General features: G+C 40.4%; 1 protein-coding gene across 5 annotated transcripts in view; it reads left to right on the plus strand.

Annotated features, from left to right (window-relative positions):
• The first annotated feature begins 315 nt into the window (after positions 1 to 315).
• mta3 (metastasis associated 1 family, member 3) overlaps positions 316 to 26690 on the plus strand; it is a 92071-nt gene continuing 65696 nt past the window's right edge. For all 5 annotated transcript variants that reach the window (XR_004566363.1, XR_004566364.1, XR_004566365.1 and 2 more), the window contains exons 1-3: positions 316 to 553; positions 14424 to 14491; positions 22984 to 23077. Coding sequence is in view for 2 of the 5 variants with exons in the window: in XM_034193320.1 (XP_034049211.1) it covers positions 526 to 553; positions 14424 to 14491; positions 22984 to 23077 (190 nt within the window). In the remaining 3 variants the exon portion in view is untranslated. The remainder of the gene's footprint in view (positions 554 to 14423; positions 14492 to 22983; positions 23078 to 26690) is intronic.

Below are 26690 nucleotides of genomic sequence, written 5' to 3' on the forward strand. Positions count from 1 at the left end.
GCGTTATCAGACCAACTCAGTGCAGTTCTCAGTGTTAATGACATCTTGCAGAGCGGCAACCTCTCTGAAATTTTGTGAGATTTTGCAGGATTTGAAACCTCAATAAGGCGAATACCCTTGAACTCAATGTTTACTGACTCGACCGAAACACTGGGTGGCAGTAATGCAAGTCCTTGAACGCCAGCTATCCTAACTCCTCACAGAAGAAGAGGGTGGCCCTGAGACACCCCCTCGCCCCCCGTTCTTGCAGCTACGCTCCTGGCGGCGTCACCAGCAGTCAGTGTTTTTCTTTTTTTTTTCGGCTCACACTTCTTTCAGCTCCGAGTTGACTGTAAAACCTCCTGTGTGAAGGAGGGGGGGCGGGAGGTTCAATCCTCCCGATTGATTATTGATCTGGAGTCTCGACGGTCGTAAATTATTACATTGTCAGAATTTGACTTTTTATTGTTTTTTTTTTTTTTAATTTTATTTATTTATTGATTCCTCTTAGTTTATGGTTTACGTTAACACTCCAGGAGGGCAGAAATGGCGGCCAACATGTACCGGGTCGGAGGTACGTAACTATGTCAATGTGGATCTTTATCATCTCACACAAACCGCTTCTTGTTTTGTCTTCTTGGGAGTTATCATCTTCACGTTTCGCTCCGTGCACATTTAGCGGCAAGATTCCCCGGTGCTGCTCTCGCAGCTATGCGTTAAATCGCGGTGTGAAGGTAGAAATTTGGTGAAAATTTGGGCTCCAAAATGGGTCAGGCCTCGCGTGTGTCGTGGCCACGGCAGCTAGCCGCGAGCTAAGCAGCTAGCTGCCACTGTAAACACTTTTCCATTGTTAGCGCTTTTTGCCGCATGTTACTTCTCTCTTAATTACACCGCGGACGTGGCGGTGTTTATATCAAAAGGGAGACTTGTGACGAGATGATTTATTAAGCTGTTATTAAGGACGCGGTGAGACTGTCTTTGTATTCGCATCTAATTGCAGGCAGCAGTTCGCGCGACTGACCACTTTGCTAACGTTAGCATCAGCGCCGGTTCTCTTTCCTGCCACTTCTCTTCATCCAGTCCTTTCGGTAACATTCGGTTTTGGGTACCGGCGTGCGCTTTGCCCACAGTGTGGCCACAAGTGCATTAATTAATCAGCGAATTAGCACCGCCTGTTAGCTAGCCTGTTAGCAGGCTGCTGGAATTCAGCATCAAATAATCGTCGCCTCTCGTGGTGTTTCACACTCATAATCGGGATGCAAATGCGTGTTAAGTCATCTTCTATTAAAAGGGGGCACTTTGAGTGTATATCTCTGCCATGATTATTGATGTGTCCTTTAGGAGCGAATTCATCTTAAAGACTACATCTCTAAATGCGTCTTTTTCAATAGCCCATTTAAGCATAACGCCTCAAACCAGTTGGACTTGGTGGGAGACACCGAGGGTTAGTAGTAAAGGGAGCGTAGTGGACACCAGGGCGATGGTCTCCTTGATTCAAGCTGATGTTCTGCAAAGTGTCCTGGCCATAGTCACCAACTGATACCCAGCTGAAGTTCTAGATCCAGGTATGAAATCAGAGGATCATGGACCTGTTCTGGCTTGCTAACGTCCAAGACCTGTGTAGTATGACCCTGAACCTGGTGACCTGCTGGGAGAACTATGTTTCGCCAGTCCTGTCGGAGAAGCAGGAATAAGTTTAAGTCTCGGGAAATCTGTAAGGGGGGTTGCTACTGGCGGAGAGCCATAGTAGTCAAAGGGGTGGTGGAGAAGTGACGCTCGCTAGTGATGAAGCCGAGGTAGTTGAGGCCTTAGGAGCAGTGGCGACTACTGTTGCCAGACTGGAAAGTTTGAGTGCATCAGGGAGATGTTTTGATTGACTTTACAACTGCATGGACTGATTGCAGCAAGTAGCAAACGAGTAAGATTTTGCACAGTTCCTGAAAAAGGAGGGGCGACAATTCTTACATGCGTGCAGATTAATGGACACAGGCCGTAAAGAGTAACCAATAAACAAGAAAGATGTGACAGGTTTGAACTGACGGTCCAAGATGCAAGTTTTCAGTTGCCTAGAAGCATACATGATACGTTGATGTGGATCTTGTGGGAAGAACTTTTCCATGCACAACAAACTTTCCGGTCTGGTACTGTTGGAGCTGAGGTAGTTGATGCCGTGAGAATAGTACTTGCTAGTGTCAGAGCTGAGATCGCTGAGGCCTGAGGAGTGATACTCTGTAGCAGCGTACACAAGACAATAGGTGCCAGAAGAGTGGTATTTGATAGTGTTTGAGTCAGTGTAATCAATGGTAGATGAGCGGTGAGCTGGTAGTAGAGCTGAGACATTTGATGTCGGGTGAGCAGCTCTTGGTAGCAGCTCAGCTGAGACCATCTGCATTTTATGGCAGCACAGCAGTGGCAGTTTCGGTGCACAACAATGCCACCAGCTAAACCACCTCCTTGGCGAGTGCCAGTATGCTATTAGACCGGGTCAGCTCAAGCTGTGGTCCCAATCTCTGGTGTCTTGAATCAGTGTTGGAAGACATTTCAGAGTTGCATGATGCTGTAGTCACTTAAAACATGAAAAGCTTTTGTTTTGGATCTGGATGTTTACTTTGTGGATTTCACAAATATGTTGGAGTTCAGGTTTGCCAGATTGGACTGTAAGCAGTCAGAGTTGTCCTTTGTCTTCAGTTTATTAAAACAATCGTTGTAGACAAGAAGCAAGAATAAGTGATGCATTAACAATTAGCTTTTAACTACCAATTCTCTTGGCCACAAATTTGGTCTAATGATAATGAACATAATTTTGTTGTCAATATTGCCTTCACTGTTGTAAATGCTACCTCCTCCTGGAACTTAAAGCTTGTTTTCTTGTCATTAAATGGGTCTTTAATAACTTAATATTCATTAACTGGTCTGACTTTGAAAGCTCGCAAAACAGGACTAAGTCCTATATTAAAAATATTTGTAATACAGATTAACATTCCTGGAATATTGCACCAAGAACACCATTACTGCATGTTTGTATCCCTATTTCTTATACTGCAAAAAATTCAGTACTTGAACACACATGTGAAACTCGCTTGTCCATCTGTTGTGAGCTATGTCATAAAGGTCACTCAGTCAAGGGCTCAGTGATGTCAGAATGTGAAAGTGGAGGGAAAAACAAATTTCTGCTATCCTCAAATGGACAGGACAAAATTTAATGGGACATCATCTTTATAAAGGTAATCCTTCCACTGTGGCTCGTGGCAGTCAGCAGAAAACATTTAGGGCAATCCTTGAAGACAAACTAATAAACATGCAGGATGGCGTAACGATCTTGGCGCTGGCAGAAGTAATAAGAGGTAGCAGATGAATGCAGCATTTGAGGTCTGTGTGCTGCATTTGTCTGAAATTGCTTCCTTGTTCACCCCTTCATATGCTGCATTAGTAGTTTACAGAATAGTGAGTTATGAAATAAGTATTTTGACAGAAAAGCATCATCATCAGTTTGCATTCTAACCACAAGTGTAGGTGCATTTCCCTAGAATTTGTGCATCTTTCATATACGAATAATGTGTTGTAGGATTTCTTGCAACAGAAAAAAGGCAGTATGCATGTTTTGGGCCTTGCATTGTTTGTTGAGTTTTTGTGTACTCATACAGTGCAATGGTAAATGTACACACAGACAGCCTGTTCTTCAGAATTCCTGAAGCGGAATATAAATTTGCTATGTGGCTCAGTCCATCTTTTTCTAAAGGTAACGGTTGCTCATAAAGTTTGATCATTTTAGTCATAATTTACCTGTTTAGCCCATTTCCTGAAATTAACTATACACAATAATGCCCCACAGCCTGCTTTTGAATGGGACAGTGAAATTGAAAATGTGCACATAAAGTGGAATGCAGGAAAAAAAATTTTGTGGTTATGGCCTCGTCAGAACCTGGGAGCATTCTTGGTTAAAGGGGAACTCTGATGCTTTCCAGTCTGGGTTCTATTTTTAGATGCCCTTTGGGTTCATCCTGTCACTTGGGTCAAATAGTGATTTTAATCAGTGCTACATTGATTTTGAACACAGTCACAGGCTAACCAGCTACATTATGTGTTGGTGCGGGCAAGCAAAAAAAAAAAAAAAACACAAAGCGTGTGGGAGCATGGAGAGAATCCCTACGGAGGAAAATGTGCGTGCTTAGCTGTGTAAATGGAAAGAAACTTTTTAAAATGAAGCTTATACAGTGATTTACCTTAGTTTCCTGGTTGTGTGGCACATGATTTAAGCCAATGGATCCAAACCATCGATTTTTATTTACTTACTAGATGGAGGACCACGGCGATCCGCTCATTCACTGGCTGTTGCCAGAGCGCCACCATCTTGGTTAGCTTCTAACAACCAGACATCAGTAGAAATCAATGTGGACATGATCAATGTTTTCAAGAGAGTTTCACCATAAATCTGCATTTTCTGTGTTATTACTGTGCTGTTACAGTTATTCAAACTCGGTCCCACATTTGTACAGCCATATTTGTTAAAACAAATACAGAATATAAATTCTATTCATGTAATAGACTTTAATTAATTGGTTCGTCCCAGTCCAGATAGAAAATACCATGAGTTGGTCAAACACACTATGTCTGCCACAACACCAGAGTCTGATCCTCAATTCATTTCATTATGAAGTTAAGTTAAAGATGGGAGTTGATCAGTGGTGAAGCTAGGAGCTTTGCGCGCACACATGCATCATATTAAAGATATTAATATGAAAGACTGTTGTTAACCCACCTGCTGCGACGCTTTTACGGGGCACTTCTCCTTGAACAGCCACGCAAGCCACGGTGAAAGTATTTGTCTCATTCATGTATATAGTGGAGTATACAATGTCAAAGCGACTGTCATGTGACCCACCAAATTGAGTGAAAAAGCATTTTCATGCCATGAGTTTGCTCTTACAGAATATCTCAGTGTGGAAAACCTGATGTGAAGAAAAAAAACAGGGGCTTATTAAAAAGGGATAAATTGAGACTTATCAAAGTGAGACATAGGGAATAACCCGGTTATGTCTGATGATTTGCAGACATTCATGCTGGTTATGAGGTTGCAAATTGAGCTTTTTTTGTAAAAAGGAGTTTTACGGCAATACGTTAGCGGAACCGTAAAACGGCTATTTGTGACCATATAACAGCATGAATGTCCGCAAATCATCAGACACAAGGGGGTTATTCCCATTCTAATTCAGTTCCATAGTTTGCACAGTTTATTTTTCTGTAGGTAATTAAGTCAGCGAGGCTTACCGTTGAGCCGGGGCAGCGTCGCTCCAACAGTGGTCAGGGTGCGGAGTAATCCATCAAACGTGAAAATCCATCAAATGTTTAAACGGTAATTCTGTATCAGAATCCACATAAATACTATGGTAGCTTAAATTCACCCATTTTGGCGGCCGCGGCGGTACGCGACTTTCTCTCGCTCTCAGATAACAGCTAGCGGTGTGCAGCCAGTGACATTTGACTGCAGCCAAAAGCAATGGCTGCTTTATGTTGTTGCCTCTGGTGGCCACACGTATAGATAAATAGTAACCTAGATACCACATTATCCGTTCTGGAGCCCAATGCGGTGTCTAAGTTACTGTATATCTATGGCCATGTGTTTGCTGCAGGTGTAACTTTATTTTTGTTTTCTGTGCGAGTTGCATCACTTGGTCTAACGTTCCAGCTACTGGCATAATACATTTTCTTAAGAATGTCATCATGACGATGTTGAGGAGCTCTTATGATTAATCGTAATGGTCTTCATTGTGATTAATCGCAAAATGATTAATCGTCTCATCCCTAGTCTCTAACTGACACGAGTTCTGAATCATCGACAGGTTGAACGACCATTTCATTTCTAAACGGATGGCTATCTGGATCTGTGACCATTGTGTGCCATTTCTCTGGTTATCACAAGAGCTGGACATCAACCATTTTCCGGCAGATTTCACTTTTAACAAGAGATTTTGTCATGGAAAGCCGAGTGGCGGCTTCGCGCGTCACGATGGATTCGCTACTGGAGCGAGACAAAACCACCTCCGTTTTGGTCTCACAGGACGGCTTTGAGATGGCGTTCAGACAGCTGTCGGTGGTTTTTCCATCGAGTGATTATCCGAGAAATTGTGGATGTGCCTGGACATGCCAGAACATGTCCCGTGAGGCTTCATCACGGCGTTACTACGCGCCATGCGGCACCGCCGTGACGCACGGAATTCTTCCGCACGTCTGTCTCAATGTGCCGAAAAAGTGCTGATGTCCACGTCTTTTCACAATTCCTGTGCTAGTCAGACGACATCCCGGATAAAACACAGCGTCCAGTTTGGAAATGAACGGCACATTCCACTGTTACAGGAGTTTTTGTCATAGAAAGAGGAGCGGAGGCTTCGTGCGTCGTGGTGGCAAAGTTATTACAAACAACATCTTTATAAACTTACTTGTATGCTTTTATCAAGCCGATCAGTGCAGTGTGACGGTGAACTACGGGGGCGGTGATGAACACATTTAAGCAGGGGTGTAAGCAGCTCTCAGTTGAATGGAGTCAGAGCTCCATCTACTGGACAAACGGTGCAAGTACATTTTACATTGCTGACACAAACATTATTTCAGTAACTGTTCTGTTTATGAGAAATTATCTGCGTTTTATCGGCAAAATTTCAGCCGATGGTAAGTACTTTGAAAAGGGCTTATATCGGCTGATAATATCGGCCGGCTGATAATATCGGCCGGCCGATATATCGGTCGGGCTCTATAATATTTACCTTTTTATATTAAACCAACCTGTTATGGTCTTCTAAAACAGTTGATAGATGTATTTTATAACTTAAAAACAGGACCAATGATAACGCATTAGCATGTCTATGGCGTTTTCAATGTTAAAGTTAGCATTAAGCTGTTCGCATCTCAGCACAATTTGTGTGCATTTGTTTTCTGTATAATAAATAATTAATGGCTTAGCGTTTGTTGTTGTAAAAGAGTCAAATGTGTTACTAATTGTAATATTATTTATTTTTATTTATATATTAATAATAATAATAGCAGCAGCAACAAAAGTAATAATAACTAATATTGCTACAATACAATTTTAGAGAAACGGACAACACAACATCACAACAGAAAAGGTAAAACCAACTAACAATGAACATAAATAAATAAATATAGAAATAACTGTTTTCCTGTGAACACCTAGTGACTCTTAAACCTCCACTTCATCCCTGTTTTATTTAAGTTTAATGACAATTTGTTTCGGTCAAACCACATCTAAGCTGGGTTTTTACACAAGAAAAAAAAATAAAATGCAGTAAAGTGCACATTTATGTCTTTTTCATGAACATATCTTATTAAAGATCACATATTACACTTTAGTCAGGTCTTTAAAATACTTTTGTGGCCTCTTGCTGTAATATGTTGTCAGTGGTTGAGAGAGTTTCTGTAGGCATCTAAAAATGCTCATAATCTGGTCAAACCTGATGGAAATCTCTGTGGTGTCGGTGATGTATATATGTGCAAAATAAAACATTACTCCAGGTATGTTTTTGACGAGAATATAACATAACTTTATTACAAGCTCAAACGTTGATGTTGCGTGACAAAGGCCTTTAAATAACTCGCTTAAAGAAAGAATGGAAAAACTCGCTTGTAAGTTAAAAAAAAGCAACAACAAAAAAAATGATTAATCAATTACTAAAACAATCATTAGTTGCAGCCCTAGTCTGTTTTACGAGTGAGAGCATTTTACCAATTAAATGTGAATACGCCAGTTTTGAGTTTCTCAGTGCGCATGCGTTTTCAGAACTGGTGACCGTTACTTTGGCACAGTAGAACAATGTTGTCAGTTGCTTTAGGCCCTAATTTTGTATTTTATTGACTGTACAGCCAGCGACACAGCACCCATTTGGTGCATTCACTGGATTAGAACAAATCAAAATACTACAGAAGACAAAGAATTTTTACTTGACAGTTTGAAGTGAGTTTTCTTTGTTTCATACCCATTAAAATTCACTAGAATATACAAAATTTGACTTGCTCTTTTAAAAAATTTCTGGGGGAGCACTCATAGTTTGAAGAGAGTTTTCTTTGTTTCAGAGGGTTTCATACCCATTAAAATTCACTAGAATATACAAAATTTGACTTGCTCTTTTAAAAGATTTCTGTGGGAGATCCCCCAGACCCCCATACTTTGAAGTGAGTTTTATTTGTTTCAGAGGGCATCATACCTGTTAAAATTCACCAGAATACACAAAATTTGACTTCATCCTTAAAAAAAAGGTTCTGGGGGGGCACCCCCAGATCCCCCACAATCAAGACTACACCCCGCTCCCCACCACCCTTTTTATGTACCTTTACGTTCAAGTTTTGCATTCTTTTTATGCTTTGTCTCTCTTTAGAGGGTTTTTAGAATAGATTTGTATGCTGTATAATGTGTTTATTGTATTTATTGAGGAAAAAAGAGTCTGTGCCCCCACTACGCCACATTTTAGGGAATTGCTGGCATTGATTTTTGCCAGGAAAAAATTTCAGTCAGAAGAAAATTTATTGCTTTAACCCATGATGTACACGGATAAGCTGTGGGCGCATGTGTATTTACATCTTTTGTACCTGTATAAACTGGGACACTGTAACTGATAAACTGGGACTCTGGTATAATGGGTCATTCCATGTTAATTCAACGAAGGCTTCACGCACTTTGTCTCAGATTTTCTTCAAATTTTAATAAAATATTCCCAGACTATTCAGAACAACAACAGAACATCTGAAGTTTGAGGCCTGTTGTCCCTATGTGCCTATAGGCCAAGTAGTTTCTGAGATATGGCCAATTTAGTGTGCATGGAGTCTGCCCTGTTTTAAGCAAAAATTATGGCCGTCATTTATGGGGCCATGTTCAAGGTAGAATATCTCAGCAAATAATGGACCTAGAGGCCTGAAAGGCACATCACACAACATCACACTCATCATGCACCATGGAAAGCCTTCTTTGAGTGTAATGGTATGCTTCAGTGTCTCAAACATGGATGCTCGCAATAGTCAGTGTAATATTTTCCATAGTTTGAGCATACATAAACTTCACAGCTTAGTGTCAATGTCTGCTGTTTGACTATAGTCAAAGTCTGTGTGTCCATGACAACTGCCACAGAAAATTTCAGGCCTCTATGTCCATTATTTGCTGAGATATTCTACCTTGAACATGGTTCCAGAAATGATGGTCATAATTTTTGCCTAAAAAAGGGCAGACTCCATGCACACTAAATTGGCCATATCTCAGAAACTACTTGGCCTACAGGCCTCAAACTTCAGATTTGTTGTTCTGAATAGTCTGGGAATATTTGATTAAAAATGAAAGAAATCTGAGACAAAGTGCATGTGGCCCTTCAAATATTTGTTGAATTAACATGAAATGACCCTAATGTCACAATGACTACAGATTTATTCATTTTTTTTTGAGTCAGTTTTGGCTGTGTGCAGCTTTTTTGTTTAAAGATAGGCGCTGGATACACACGTTGCATCACAAGTTTTAGTCCGCGGGCCAACATGGGTATACCTGTGCACCTCCTACACACCCACACACATATTTGCTGGAGTCATTTTTCAACATAAGAAAAAAAATATTTTGATAAGTATGAAACCGGACAATTTTGGTATACCTCTATTTGCTTCATTAAAAAGAGATAATACGTATATCCAAATGCAACATTTTAACATTGTTTTACCCTAAGAATACTTTAGACATTGCTGTTGTGCTATTGCATCTGAACTACAACAATATTTGCATAACCTGTAATCTTATATACCTCGGTGAAAAATTTTGCTGTTTTTGCCTTCTGAAAAATGGCAACTATTTGTTTTGTGAAAATGACATTTGAGTTCATTAATGGGACACTCCAAGGCTTCAGAAAAATATAGGTTCATAGAGTTGATGGGTGGGTGGGGGGCGTATACCCATGTTGGCCTCCAGAATATTTGGGATTCTCTGGTGGTTTCACCCGTTGACAAAATGCAATGATACAAGTTTGGAAAGAATTAGGCCTAGTGAGTAATCATGCCGGCCACTGACCACAGAAAATACACCGAGCCATGTGAGGGGTTGTTTGTGTCCAGCCCCCTAAACCAGAAGTAACGCTAGTGTGAGACTTCCCAGCCATATAATGGCAACAAGGAGAAACCCAATAACAAGGCATCGCAGCGCGGTTGTTGTGTCTATTGTTTTGTGTTTGAATGCAAGTGAGATTAAGGAACATCTCCACAGCAGCCATTACTGCTTTGTCCAAACGTACGTGTGAAAAGTACAATTCCTCCTTTTGATCTTGGCCCTGCTTTGGATCTCTATGATTGTGATGCGCCACATAGTATCATCCTGTGATATTAACAATAAGACGATGATGTGATTGCCTATACACTGCACATGCAGAATGAAAGCAAGCATGGTGGAAGACAGAGTTCAAACCATAGGTGAGCAAGAAAAGTTAAGTTGACTAGATCACGCACAATGATGCAGTGTCATAATGACGTATCATAAACAAATCAACCTGAGGCAGATGCATATTGCAGAATCACAGAACCTCACTGTGCACCCCACCTACTCTCTGCAGTAGAGAAGAAGGGCAGCGGAAAGAGCGCAGCATCATGTATGTGTATGTGTGTATATATATATATATATATATATATATATATATATATATACACACACACACACAGTGGTCCCTCGCTATAACACGGTTCACCTTTCGTGGCCTCGCAGTTTCGCGGATTTTTTTAGTGCTAATTTGCATGCTTTTTTTTTTTTTTACAGCGCATTGTGTTCTGCGTCCTTATCAGGTGGGCCGGTCACGGCACCGGTTGGCATCACCGCGATTGCTCTCACTGCCTCCGATGTGCTTACTGAGTCTGCATGCTCGGTAAACGCAGCAGCGGGCCACTCACACCGCCCTCCTGTCTGCTGTGCGGAGCTGTGCCAAATCTGGCAACAGGTCCACAGACTATGCTCGCTGTTTTGATGCGGATGTTGACCGCAGCCGCAGAGCTCCGTGGCCACCGAGAGAGGAGTTGGATTCTTTACGGGTCCCGCATCCATACCTCTGGAGGCAGTGAGCGAAGGGAGAGCACGCGTATTGTGTTCTGCGTGTGTCTGTTTATAATCTTCTCGCCCAGAAGAAAAAAAGTGTTTACACAGGAGAGAAAAGTGAGAAAATGTTAATGCCTGTTTGAGAAAAGTGTATAAAGTGTGTAGTGAGGGGTTTTACAGCATTAAAACATCTATAATAATTGGGGATGGGTATTGATAAGGTTTTATCGATATCGATGCCATTATCGATTCTGCTTATCGATCCCCTTATCGACACCTCGTGAATTTTGTACTAAAAGTAGGCTTTACAGGTTTTCTATGTATTTCCTTGAGTCTTAAAGTAAATAAATATGAAATTAGTCACTGTATCCTTGATCTCTGGACATAAATAAAAAAAAAAAAAAACTGTGTTTCGCTTTGAAGTTATTAATTCAGACTGAATTCTATCGTTCTATCTTGACTTGTCAGAGAGCCGCGCAACGTTTGGAGCTGTGTGAACAGAAAGGAGGACGATTCTCGTTTCTTTCTCGCAACAAGACAGGAGTCCCAGTTAGTAACTTTAATCCGCACAAAAGTGAATCACAACTCATATTCAGGGATGAAAGTGGTGAAAAACAAAAAAAGCTGAAACCCAAAATTACCCCCCAACACCACCTGCACGAAAATGTTTGAATTCTAGAAGCTCTGAAATGCAATCTGGGACTATTCCAGACAATAAACTGTAGTGAGTGCTGAATCCATTTAGGTGAGAAAAAAATATACAACTTTCCTTATTCAAATTCATTCCAGTAGTATTCTGCTCTTACTAGGATGCAGCAGTTTTCTAGTTTGGCAGATAGTTCTGGAGGAAATCACTGAAGAAATGAACACACTGAAAATATGGTTTGACCGAAACAAACTGTCATTAAACTTAAATAAGACAGGGATGAAATGGAGGTGTAAGAGTCACTAGGTGTTCACAGGAAACATTTATTTATTTCTGTATGTATTTATTTATTTATGTTAGTTGCTATTATATATTTTCTGTTGTGTTTCTATTCAGGTTCTTTTTGTCTCTTTCTCTAAAATTGTATATAATAATCATTAGATTATTAATATATAAGCAAAAATAAATTTAAGGAATATTACAATTTGAAAACAAATGCGCCCGAACGTGATGACGGCTGCAATTGCTAAATGCTAACTTTTAACATTGAAAATGCCATAGACATGCTAACGTGTTAGCATTGCTCCCATTTTTAAGTTATAAAATGCATCTATCAACTGTTTCAGAAGACCATAACAGGTCAGTTTAACATAGAAAAGGTAAATAATACTCACAGACGTATGCTCTTTAGGGTTTTAGCGGGGGAAAATTAAGCGAAAGAAAGAAATAAACGAAGCAATCGACCGAAGCATTGCTTCAATCTGCGAACCACGCTTCGATTGGTTCAAGGTTCAAAGCAAAGCCACGCTGCAGAAAAGTTGATTAAGGACCCGCTGCAGGGTCTGTAATCAGTGTAGAGAAATGATCATTTTCCTGACAAACACCCGCCAAAACAACGGCCACTCTGAAGGACCGATAACAGAATCGTTAAGCACAAAGCTTATTGATGTCGGTGGATCGAATCATTTCTTAACAATACCCGAAAGGAACCGGTTCTCGATATCCATCCCTAATAATAATTGCAGAAAATAGCGCTGACTACTTCGCAGATTTTGCTTATCGCGGGTTATTTTTAGAACGCAACTCCCGCGCTAAACGAGGGACCTGTGTGTGTGTGTGTGTGTGTGTGTATGCACACACACAGTAAAACTCACCTAAACCATCATTGTATAAACCGGATATTTGCGTTCACCGGACAAAAGCAAAAGTAACAATGATTTTGTATGGTTTGTACAATGTATTTTTGTTCGCATTGGACAAAACGTCCTGTCTGATCACAGTGTATTTCCATTAAAAACTCCTGGCATCCACCTTACAGAGCAGTCTGGACGTGCCCAGTAACAGAGGTACAAAATGAAGTTCAGCACTGACTCTTGCTGATTCAAGGAAACAGTGGCTATGCTAAAATACGAAATGGATGAAATGTAACGAAATGGAGTGAAATGAGGACAATAAATGTTAATTTCATGAATTTGCATTAAGCATATTTTATTACGTGAGTAATCTATGATATAAAGTTTGTTTTGTAATGAGTGAGTGCATGTAACGAAATGTATTGTAATTTTAGGCTCCATTTTGCTCCTTTTCGTTACATTTTGTCCATTTCATATTTTAGTATGGTGCAGGAAAGCGAGCATTGTATTTCCGTGATTATAAGAGTGGGCCTTTATTTTTTTTCAAACCATGCTCAGATATGGCACCTAAACGAGGCAGGCCGGTATTCAAGGCCAGTGATTATTAACAAAATGCTGCTTGTTGCCTGCGCTGTAATATGGTGGTAAGTTTCACACACATCCTTGGGTGTGACAAACCAGGCAACCACTTTACTGTGAACCCTCTCCGCATCCTGATGCGCACCTGTTAAACAACTGAGACTGTAAAGGCTGTGATTTGTCATTTTACATTTTACTCCCTCCTCTCCCATCATATTTTAAAAGTTTTTGCAGTGCGCTCGCTGATTATAATTTCATTATGGATCAAATACATTTGGCAGAAAAGCTTGCAAACTTCATTACACGGAGTCGTAAAAAGATGCTCAAATGACCCGCAGTTCATGGAGGGAAGTTGTACGTACCATATCATTCGTTTGTAGGTTGATGATTTTATAAAGAAATGGAGCTCATTGATGGACAAATTAATCCAGGATAGCCACTGTTCCTGCTGTAAATTCCATAAAGACCCGATGGAGAACTTTAAAAGGGTCACATGCATGTTGGCTTCATTGCATTGCGACAGAGTTATGAAGTTGCAGAAGCATAAATCAGGCTTTAAGATTTTATGGTACCACTCTGCAGTGGTTTTAGTAAAAAGAATAACTCAACCAAATGTAACATTTTTAATGGTGCTTATTTCAGGCAGGTCTTTATTTTTTTTTCCAGACAAAGACCTGGTCATTAAATGAGGCAGGCCTCTATTCAAGGTCAGGCGATTAATCAATGAGATACGTAAGCCTAATTGGTCCTGGGGATTCCCCATAGATCCTTCAGCCTCCTGGCTGTAACTAATCCATTACATATGTATAACGGATTTTGATTATAACGGACAAAATTTGCTAGTCCACCTGAATCCATTATATGCGAGTTTTACTAAATAAATAAATATATCACAGTTCTCCACATGCTTCTGTGTGTACATTGTCCCTGTGGAACATGCCTACTGTGAGTTAAATTGATCTCTAATTTAGTCTTCACTTGATCATGCAGGCTCAGAAATTTGATTGTGATGTGTGTTTTGTTTCAGATTATGTCTTTTTTGAGAACTCCTCCAGCAACCCTTACTTGATCCGCCGGATAGAAGAACTCAATAAGGTACTGATGTTTTTACATGTTTGTGATTTCTGTGCTTCATGATTAGGGATGGGTATTGATAAGATTTTATCAATATCGATGCCATTATCGATTCCGCTTATCGATCCGATTTCTTATCGATTCCCTTATCAATACCTCCTGTGAATTTTCTGTGTACTAAAAGTAGGCTTTACATGTTTTTGAATCTTAAAGTAAATAAATATGAAATTGGTCACCGGATCCTTGATCTCTGGACTTAAATAAAAATCAATAAAATCTGTACATGGTGGATCTTTGATCTCTGGACATAAATAGAAATAAATAAAATCTGTAGTTTTTGTCAAAGGCATTTCCTTTCAGATATTAATGACACAAATGTAACTCCACACATGGCCTCTGAGCTGAGCTCTTGCAGCCGGCTGCGCTGCACGTCAGGATGTAATTCATAAAACATGCACGACTTCTCATTTTGGGAGAAAAAAAATGTTTTGTTGTCTGTATTACAATGTTTGGAAAGAGGTGCCATTTGATTTAAAACGGCGGTTCACTTTGAAGTTATTAATTCCGACCAAACTCTATTTCTAACTTGACTCCAGAGAGAGCGGTGCAGAGTTTGGAGGGGTGCAAACGGAACAGAGGATGATTCTCGTTTCTTGCCTGCAAGAAGACAAGAGTCACAGTTAGTGACTTAAATCCGCACAAAAGTGACTCATGATTGACATATTTTAATGGCTTTGAGAGGGATTGAGAAGCGGACTTGCTGCTTCTGAAAAGCAGCGAACCGGAGAACCAACAAAGCAGTGGGTCGGAGCACTGCTTCGTTGGTTCAAGCTTCAAGCTGAGCCGCTGCAGAAGTGGTTGATTGCAGACCTGCTGCAGGTTCTGTAATCAACATAAAGAAATTATCATTTTGCCGATAAACATCCTCAAAAACAACGGCTGCTCTGAAGTAAGTAAGTAAATTTTATTTATATAGCACCTTTCACAGACAAGAGCCACAAGGTGCTTCACAATATAAAAGCACAGTACACCACACAATACATCAGACAATGGCCGAGACATTTAAAAACATAACATAGGATAGTAAAGCAGCCCAAAAGCTAAGCAAAAGCTTGTGTAAAAAAGAAGGTCTTAAGTTGGCTTTTAAAAGTGACGACAGAGTCCAGTGAGCGCAGAGAGAGCGGGAGACCATTCCAAAGCCTGGGAGCAACAGCCTGGAAGGATCGCTCTCCTCTGGTTGCAAAACGGGTACGAGGAACCATCAACAAATTTTGGTCCACAGACCTCAACGCCCTGGCAGGGGCATAAGGCTGGATGAGGTCACAGATATAGGGAGGCGCCTGGCCATGTAGAGCTCTAAAAGTTAAAACCAAAATTTTAAAATTGATCCTGAAGGACGCTGGCAGCCAATGAAGCTCCTTTAAAATTGGGGAAATATGAGTCCTCCTGTTAGCTTGTCAGAATTCTTGCTGCAGAGTTCTGTACTAACTGCAGTCGACGCAACTCCTTCTTGTTTAGACATGATAACAAACTGTTAAAGTAGTCTAAACGTGTTGACACAAAAGCATGAATAATAAGCTCTAAATCATTTCGAGACACCATTTTCCTGAGCTTAGAGATGTTTCTTAATTGAAAGAAGCAATTCCTCGTCAGCTGTTTACAATGCTGTACCAAAGATGTCTTTGTCAAAGATGACATCCAAGTTTCGAAGACATGATTTAGCAGACTGGCCCAGGTCTCCCAAGTACTGCTGAATACCTGGAATATGGGCATCAGGGGCAATAACCAATGTCTCTGTTTTGTCTGTGTTGAGCTGAAGAAAGTTATTCGTTAGCCATTGTTTTATTTCCGCCAAACAATGGAGGAGGGAATCAAGCCTCTTAATCTCACATGGCTTAAAGGAGCAGTAAAGCTGGATGTCATCCGCAAATAACTGGTAAGAGACATCAGTAAATCTTTGAATGATCCTACCTAAAGGGATCAAGTACAATAAAAACAAAATGGGGCCCAGTACAGAACCCTGAGGGACTCCGCATAACAGGTCCGCAGATTCTGACCTTATCTGGTTAGCAAAAACGCTAAAGCTACACCCGGACAGATATGAGAAAAACCACTGAAGAACTGACCCAGACAGTCCGACATGATCCCTCAATCTATTCAGCAGGACCTGGTGATCAACAGTATCAAAGGCAGAGGACAAATCCAAAAGAACCAACACGGTGGATTTCCCAGCATCAGCAGACATCATAATGTCGCTGGACACTTTCAAAAGAGCCGTTTCCGTAGAGTGTTGTCTATGAAAACAGGACTGAAACCTGTCATGAATGTTATTCTGATCCAGGAAGAGTGTCAGTTGGTCTGAAACCACCCTCTCGAGGATCTTAGACAGGAATGGGAGCTTAGAAATAGGTCTAAAACTGCTTAGCTCCATTTGATTTAAACCTGTTTTTTTTTGTTTTTTTCAGTAGAGGCAACACTATGGCATGCTTGAAAGCACTGGGAAACACACCGGTGGACAAAGAAAGATTTACCATTCTAGTAACACACGGACCAATTACCTCAAATACTTTAATAAAGAGCCTGTAGGGAAGGATGTCCGATGAGCAAGAGGAAGGTTTCATCTTGCTCACCAATGCAGAAATATCAGCAAGTGTCACAGCCCTAAATGAAGACCAAATGCTGGGAACAGGCTCAATAACAGTAGAAGTACCACACAGGGAGGGTGGAATTTTATCCTTAATCAACTTGATTTTGTCAATGAAAAAACTCAAAAAAGCATTGCTGTCAGCTTCAGAAAACACAGGAGTAACTGAAGCAGCAGGACATACAAGAGAGTTGATTGTATCAAACAACACTCTGGGATTCTTCTTATTCACAGACACCAGCTGATGTATGTAGACAGAGCGGGCACTCTCAGCCATTTTGTTATATGATAAAACCAGCTCCTTGAGCTGAAGGACCGATAAGGGAATCGTTGAGCAAAAAGGCTATTGATCAGTCGATCTAATAATTTCTTAACGATTGTTGAAAAGAACCGGTTATCAATACCCAACCCTATTCACGAGCAATAAATAAGTTAATAACTTAACTTAATCTATGGATTTTTATGTCACAGTTGGCACTTGTCTTAGCTTTTACTTCTGGGGGAACAAATACGTGTGTGTGTGTGTGTGTGTGTGTGTGTGTGTGTGTGTGTGTGTGTGTGTGTGTGTGTGTGTGTGTGTGTGTGTGTGTGTGTGTGTGTGTGTGTGTGTGTGTGTGTGTGTGTGTGTGTGTGTGTGTGTTAATGAGTCATTTAGGGTAGCAACAGCTAATTGGTAAAATCCGATTATTAAAAAAAGGTTTGTAATGCTTTCATGATCAGTCAGTTGCATTGCTGGTGTCACAAGCTTTTATTCTAATGGACTGCATTAAACACATTTAGTTTGAAAATTTCATAAAAGGATGCAAGTCAAACATAGGGATGGGTATCGAGAACCGGTTCCTTTCGGGTATCGTTAAGAAATGATTCGATCCACCGACATCAATAAGCTTTTTGCTTAACGATTCCGTTATCGGTCCTTCAGAGTGGCCGGTGTTTTTGGGGGTGTTTGTCAGGAAAATGATCATTTCTCTACATTGATTACAGACCCTGCAGCGGGTCCATAATCAACTTTTCTGCAGCGCTGCTTTGCTTTGAACCTTGAGCCAATCGAAGCAGCGGTTCGCAGATTGAAGCAGTGCTTTGATCTATTGCTTCGTTTATTCATTTTTTTCTTTCGCTGTATCTTAATTTTCCCTCGCTAAAACCCTAAAGAACATACGTCTGTGAGTATTATTTACCTTTTTTATGTTAAACCGACCTGTTATGGTTTTCTGAAACAGTTAATAGATGTATTTTATAACTTAAAAAGCGATAGCGTTAGCATGTTTATGGCATTTTCAATGTTAAAGTTAGAATTAAGCAGTTGCAGCTGTCATCACTTTTGGGTGCATTTTTCTGTATAATAAGTGCTTGTTGTCGTAAAAGAGTCAAATGTATTACAAATTGTAATATTTTTTAAATTTATTTTTGTTTATATATTAATAATCTAATGATTAGTTATTATATACAATTTTAGAGAAAGAGACAAAAAGAACCTGAATAGAAACACAACAGAAAATATAAAACCAACTAACAATGAACATACAGAAATAAATGTTTCCAGTGAACACGTAGTGACTCTTACACCTCTATTTCATCCCTGTCTTATTTAAGTTTAATGACAGTTTGTTTTGGTCAAACCATATTTTCAATGTGTTAATTTGAATAAGGGAAGTTGTTTTTTTTCTCACCAAAATGGATGCTGCACTCACTGCAGTTTGTCTGAAATAGTCCCAGATTGCATTTCAGAGCTTCTAGAATTCAAACATTTTCGTGCAGGTGGTGTTGGGGGGTAATTTTGGGTTTCAGTTTGTTTTTGTTTTTCACCACTTTCATCCCTGAATATGTGAAATTGTGAGTCACTTTTGTGCGGATTAAAGTTATTAACTGGGACTCCTGTCTTGCCAAGTTAGAATGATAGAGTCCAGTCGGAATTAATAACTTCAAAGCGAAACACCGTTTTGTTTATTTTTATTTATGTCCAGAGATCAAGGATACAGTGACCAATTTAATATTTATTTACTTTAAGACTCAATGAAATACATAGAAAACCTGTAAAGCCTACTTTTAGTACAAAATTCACAAGAGGTATCAATAAGGGAATCGATAAGGAATCGGATCGATCAGCAGAATCGATAATGGCATTGATATCAATAAAATCTTGTCAATACCCATCCCTAGTCAAACACCTAATGACGTGTGAAGTGATGACCTGAGAATATTAGCAGGTGAAGTTAGCATGGCACTCCAGGCTAATTATCAATGCTAATAAAACTACTTCTCCTCTAGCTGATATAACAATAAAAACAACCCCATACCTCACAACTCCTGCAACATCATGTAAAGCTTTTTCTAAAATCATGTGCTCACTTTGATATCACAACAGGAACCTTTTGTTGAGCAAACCATTAGTGTTTATTGAGAAACCAATTTAGTTGTTTATATTTAATAACTGTTGTATTACTTTTACAGAACACAGGGGTTATTAGCTGGGTATATTTATATAACAAACTAAAATTGTTGCTTTAAAAATTTAAAGGCGGACAGGTATTACATTTACACTGACAAATAGTTGAAATACTCAACAACAAGGAGTGCAACACCCGTATCTTAACATGTTTGTGATTCAGTGATACCATAATATCTGGTTTTGACATTTGATCAGTTCTGTCCAAAATTGAACCACTTTGTCCTTGAATAAGACACAACCCGCCCACTATGCTTAGTCTATATTGTCCCCAAAGTGCTTGAGTGAAACAAAGTTATGAACCTGTTTGACTTTACAAGGTCAACGGCCCTGTGTCCCCCCACCACCACTAAAAAAGGCGATATGTAACTTTATGTCAGGGTTTAATAGTAAGAAAAGATGTATCTTTATCAATTCCTCAGATTACCATTAGCCATTCTAAATATACCGCTATCGATCGGTCATCTGTTACATTTTGACTGCATGACAGGTGAAGTAACATTAATTATCTTGTTACAGTGGCAGCTGTCAGAGGGTGGGATATATTAGGCAGCAAGTTAACAACTTGTCCTCAAAGTTGATGCTTTGGAAGCAGGGACAGTGGGGACGCATACAAATTAGAGTGACTTTGACAAGGGCCAAATTGTGATTACTATGACTGGGTCAGAGCATCTCCAAAACTTTTACTCTTGTAGGATGTTCCCAGTCTGTAGTGGCCAGTACCTAATAAAAAATGCACCAAGGAAAGAAAACTGGTGAACGCTCTAATTGAGCATCTGTGGAATGTGCTGGAAAAACAGGTCTGATGCATGGAGGCCTCACCCTGCATCGTAGAATATTTAAAGGATCTGCTGCCCATATTGTAGGCTGGTGACCGCTGGGATAGTTTCCAGTTCCCCTGTGACCCTTAATTAGGAAAAAACAGGGATTGCAAATAAATGAATGAATGCTGCTGATATCTTTGTACCAGGCACTAGAGCACCACTTAAGAGGTGCAGTGGAGTCTATGCATTGATCAGTCCCTGCTGTTTTGGTTGGCAAAGGGGGGACCCACACAGTATTTGGAAGGTGGTCACAATGTTATGGCTGATCGATGTATACAAAAGCATTGAGCCAAAACCTTGACTTTTTCCTGTGACCTTGACTTAACATTTAGTCCGTCGATTATCACAACTGTTATTTTGCTGACAGACTTGACAGAAATCAAGACCTCTGCGTGCACCAACACTGTACATGGGCGTAATACATTTCACTTCAAATATAAATTTCTTATTTATTATTATTTTAATATATGTTTCGGGTCTTTTAGTAGTTATTTGATGTGTAGTGAAAGACAGGAAAGAGGTAGCCATATGCAGCAACATTGGAACAATTCTGGAATTGGCAAAGCAGATCATGGGTGGCTATACATAAACCCAGCCGCCGCTGGACCCCACATATAATTTCTTCAACCAAATGAAAAAAAAATTTTTGTTGCTCAGTTTTGCTCCTTTGATTCAGACGTTTCATTTATTTTAAAGTTTCCCAATGATGTCCTTGAACTTGGAGCCTTCTGTTTTGCAAGTTTATTGTTTTGTAACAGCTGTGGAGTGATCGCTCATCTTCTCAAACACTCTGCGGTCGCATGAAGATCGATGCTTCAGAATCCACTCACTGTTGTTAATTGCTGGCAGCTGCTGAAAAGCCACAGACTGAATCTTTAAGTCTGCTGAGTCTTTCAGTGGCTTTATTTTATGTTGAAATCTTCACTTATTTATTTGCATGTAAAAGTTGAGAAACCTTTCCTTCAGCAGCTCCTCTTGTGAGCATGTGACGCTAATGTTGGCACATGCTCAGCACAGTTAATATGAGCTAACAGGATCCACGCTTGAAGGCAAATTATGCTGTCAGGTATAACAGTAATTTGTCATTGAGTTATTTACAGTGTAACGTGCCAACAAATGAGACACTGCGTTTGAATGTTATAATGCCTGAAAAATCAGTTGTACTACTATGAGTGGATCCGGTTATTTAATAAAATAGAAAATGGGTGTATATTAAAAAAATGGAATGATAAATATCACATGTCCAATACAAAACCAAACCTGGAATCTGTAGTATCTGCTGATACCATTCATTCTTTCATTTTCTGTACCCGCTTACTCCATTTAAGTTCCAAGGGAGAGGGGGTGGGGTGAAAGCAAGCATAGCCATGACATGACTCAGATCTGCAATAGAAGACTGATTGGAGTTTGCTTTATTTGTTTATATTTTACTTCTAATATGTAATCATTTTTTTCCTTTTTCTTTCAAATTGTTATACTTATGTGCTTTAAAATTCTGGACACCAGAATCTAAGGATGCATCGATACCACTTTTTTCCAGACTGAGTACAAGTGCCTACATTTGAGGACTCGTCGATACTGAGTACCAATACGAATACTTAATGATACCATTACAGTTTTATGATGACTTTGAAAACATGTTTGTATTCATCAGTTGTTCCTTACTTTTTGACTGTAACTGCTACCAGTATCATTAGCTTTGTTTTTATTTGCAGACATTTCATTTAATAATACTTAATAAAGGATACCATCCTACATAAGGCTCTCAAATATTTACTTTGTAAAAACAACTGTTAGAATGGCCTAAGCAGTGGGTCACCCCTTTGAGTCTGGTCTGCTTGAGGTTTCTTCCTTTGTATCATCAGAGGGGGTTTTTTCTTATCACTGTTGCCTGTGTGCTTGCTCTAGGGGTTGGTAAGGTTAGACCTTACTTGTGTGAAAAGCCTCGAGGCAACGTTTTTGTCATTTGGCGCTATATAAATGATATAAATTGAAAATATGAAAGAAATGTGATTGTTTTTTAACAGTTATGAATTTTTGAACATTTGTTCAATGTTAAAGATAGGGGTTTTTCCAAGATTTTTCCTGACTTTGACCTATGACCTTGAAGATTGAATCATCTTCAGTAAAAAAAAAAAAAAAAAATTCTCAACAATAAATAAAAAACTGTGGGCTCCAGGTTGTTCACAATCAGACAAACAAATAATCAAACAGGGACGAAAACATAATCTCCTCCAATTTCGTTGGCGGATGTAATAATGATTCATTTCTGTTATTTTGTCCGCATCTTTTACGTGTAGTAAAAAAGGATAAAATGACAGAAGATGGAAGCATTGTTCCTCCACAGTCTGTTCCCTCTCCATCAGTCACACCACGTTTCAGTCCGAGTCTTTAAGCCTGTCCGTGTAATTATCCAGCCGGACACTCACTCAGTCATCTGATCACACAAAATGCTGTGGCTCTGGTCAGCCTGTCAGTGTAACAAAGCTTGATGAGAACACAGAAAAACGAGATGCAAGATGATCAGAAAACAGCCAGTTTGTGCCACACAGTGTTCCCGGCTCTTTTCTTTAAACCAGGTCTGTGTCTTGTTTTTCAGACGGCCAGTGGCAACGTGGAGGCCAAAGTGGTTTGCTTCTACAGAAGGAGAGACATCTCCCACAGTCTCATCCAGCTCGCAGACAAACATGCAAGTCAGTGCTAATCCTTGGAGCAAAACTTTTATTTTTCACACTACGTGTGAGCCTCAGTTTCTCACAGTTCAGCGTCAGAACATATATTATTATTTATTTTAAAGTCCTTACATTAGGTTACAGTTGGCAGCAATATCTGGTTGTTCTCTCTGCTATTGACAGGTGTCGTGGAGGTTATGTGATTTGGCCGGGATTGAGATGTGATAGGAATTTTTCTGTGGGACTGGGATGGGACAGGAGTGAAAATCTACTCCCGTGTCACCCTCTGATCTGCTCCACAAAATGATCTGCAGCTTACTGCGTGAGCTGGACAGCTACTGATAAAGTCTGGATAGTGCATTGTGACATTTTCAGTCATTTTTTGTGTTGATCTGTTTTTGTTAAAAAATTACTTAAGGTGTGAAGTAACTGCTAGTAGCTTCTAGTCTTCATTTTAAGTACGTATTTCTACAATATTCTTATTTTTATGTTAAAACAACTGTTATTTATCATATCCAGATTTTTCCAAAAAATACAAAACTTTGATGTTGTGGAGCTACCAGTAAATATTATTATAATACATCCAAATTTTGTCAGCTTTTTTTCTTTTCACCTTATGAACAAATCGGGGGGGTGGACTTTATTTTTTAGTTGCACCCTACTGCAGGTGTGATACTGCTGTTTTTAGCTACTGTCAGCTTCTTGCTAACACAGCCATATGATGCGCACAGACTTTGAAAGAAAAGCAGAGCATAAATATGTTTCTAAAACTCAGTGCAGGTGTGCTGCTCTTGTTTGTTGTGTCACCACTGTGTTGTGACACAACAAACAAGATGACATGAACTATTGTAAAGTGCTCTGAGCTGCTGCCCAGTGAACTTTAACATCCAGTGCTGATATATCGAAAATATGGGGATGGCAATACGGGTACACGTACTGAACATCTTATACCGGTGTGTCAGTAATCCCATGACCCAGTATAGATCCATAGCAACCAAAGAGCTTAAGTAGCTCTACCAGAGAAGACACATTTTTCATTCACTATGCTGTGTTTGCAGTATTAAGCCTTTTTTTTTTCACCACTACTGCACTGCTGAATGTCTTTTTCCCATCTGTATACTGTGTGGCTGACCCAAAGCACAGAATTTTTGGTTAAATGGTGGAAAAGCTTTTGGACAGGCTGATGTTAAAGCCCAGGTTACACATAGACGGTTTTGTCGGTGGGTAGTATGTAGACCGAAGTTCGCGGTAGTTCCGGCTGTTTTCGCGGTAGAAAGGGGCGGAGCATTTCGCCGGCATTTTGAGCGCCGTACTAGCCGCAGATACGCAGATAAAACGCCGCTAAATCCGCCAAATAAAGCGGCGTTTTGACACCGTAGCATCCGGCACACGTCAGGCAACGGGGGTTAATACCCAATTCTATCCTTTACAATCGCAGGTTAAGACGCGCATGAGAACGGCGGTGTTCTGCTGCCGCCGATAATGTACCGCTGGATTTATCCAGGCAAATCCTGCGTTACTCCAGGAACTTTTGCATATAGGCACCGCCCCCAGAGTATAATTGGCTGAAGCAGCTGTCACTGCAGGGGGAGGGAGCTCATCTCTCAGCCTTTTCTTCTCCTTTCCTTTTCCCCTCCTCAACGTGTTGCTCGTCTTCACTACAGGGCTCTCCTCTGCTTCTGAAACAGACCTCTTGGTAAGTCCTTGCCGCTGCCAATTTTCTTTTAGGAGGCATACTGGAGCTTCTCTGCAAAAATATCTGGAGCTGGTCACGAGTGAGAGGCCTGCATGCAACGTGCTAGCGTTTTTATATTGACCGCCGCCTATCGGCTGTTTGGAACGCCATTAACCGGGAGGTGGTGTTTAGAACGTTGTACTGTTCGCTAGCGCCGCCGTTTTGTCTGCCTCTGTCGCCGGTTAAAATGACTTTGAGGGTGCAGATGTGGGCTCTATCGCCGTTTTACAAGCCGTTGGTTAGGGATACAACGCCGGCCGCCAATTACGGTGGTGTAAACTGCGGCACTACAGGAAGGGGCAGGATGAAATGGCGATTAAAAAGTATCAAACGCCGTTGTTCGCGTTGTCTCCGTCGTCACGCGAATTCTCCGGGAGCGCTCCCGGAATTATTCGACATGTTGAATAATTTTTTCGACGAATCTCGGTAAAGCCGGAAGTAAGCCACGCCCCCTAGTGCCAGCGTTGACAACGGCATTTGATCCTTAAGACGGCCAAAAACTCTTCCGGGATGCTTCCGGGAGCTCTTATCGTCTATGTGTAAACGGGGCTTAAGTCCTCCCTGCTCTTAACTTTGGATCAGCTCTGCTGCATGGCAAAAAAAAAGTGATTTAGCACTGTGGACAGGTGACAGAATATTGAAGAACATAGAAAAGTCCTATGTTTACATTAAGAAACACAGATGAATTTCAGCACAAAGGAAGCCCAGCTATTTGCTTTTAATGTACAACTGACATGAAATTTCTCCCCGCTGATTCACATTATTTTGTGATAGTGTTTGTTTTGTTCTGTTTTAAAAAAACAACAAAAACAATGAATGGTTGAATTGTGAGCCAGACACACATTAGTTTTGCTGGTCTCAGGCCACTGAAAACAATGTCAACCCCTACAGCAGCTCCAAAGAAAATGTTATCTTATCAGGGGTCGAAATACATTTTTAACCTACTTGCACTGGTGCTAGTAACAAAAAAATTACTTGCACCAAAAAAGTTACTTGCACAACCAAAAGTCAGTCTTATATCAACCTTAACACTCCTCCTCTGATGTGTCAGACTCTTCCTCTCGAGGTCCATTAAGCCCCTTTCACACCGGGGCTGCTCCCAGTTGCGTCATGTGTCGTCATGACGATGCCGCGTGGAAGCAACTCAGTGCTGAGACAAGCAGCTTGACAGCACGAGGGACGCAAAGGACGAAGCAAATCGGACGCCAAAAATTAAACATGTTTAATTTTTGTTTGCATCCTGTGTTCGACGCAGAAATTAAGTGGTTTCAGCGCAAGTCAGAGCAACAGGACGGTACTCAACGTGACTGGAAGCCACACCCTCACAAGACAACGTTACCCAACACCAATTTATGATTCCTGCTACGTTCCATTGTTCCTGAAGTATAAATCACGCAGGATTGTTTTTATACCGTGTACACAATGCAGTAAAACTACACTCTAAAAAAAAAAGAGCACGGAAAAAACAGTGCTGTTTGCAGCTGCTCACTCTTCTTCTCTCACAAAAGTGTTTAAATAAAATCCATAAACGTCCTGCTCACAGACTGATTGCCAGAGACAGGACATGTCCACATGCAGTAAAAAGTCCGGACATCTCCAGTCCACTCACGGATGATTCGTTCATGCGCGCACATGTGAACAATTAAAAGAAAGAAAAAAAAAACTGTCTGTTTGCAGGCAGTTAGTTCTCCTTGTTCTCCCCTCAAACTCTCTCATCACAGTGTTAAAAAAGGATATAAGTCCTGCTTACAGACTGATTGCCAGAGACAGGACATGTCCACATCAATTATAACTCCAGACACCCCCACATTTACTCACGGACAGTTCGTTCACGTGCACACATGTCGCTGTCAAAGGAAGAAAGATAAACTATAACAGAACTCAGAGCGCAAACCTGCA

Source organism: Thalassophryne amazonica, chromosome 18, assembly GCF_902500255.1.
Source record: "Thalassophryne amazonica chromosome 18, fThaAma1.1, whole genome shotgun sequence".
NCBI classification, from domain to species: Eukaryota; Metazoa; Chordata; class Actinopteri; order Batrachoidiformes; family Batrachoididae; genus Thalassophryne; species Thalassophryne amazonica.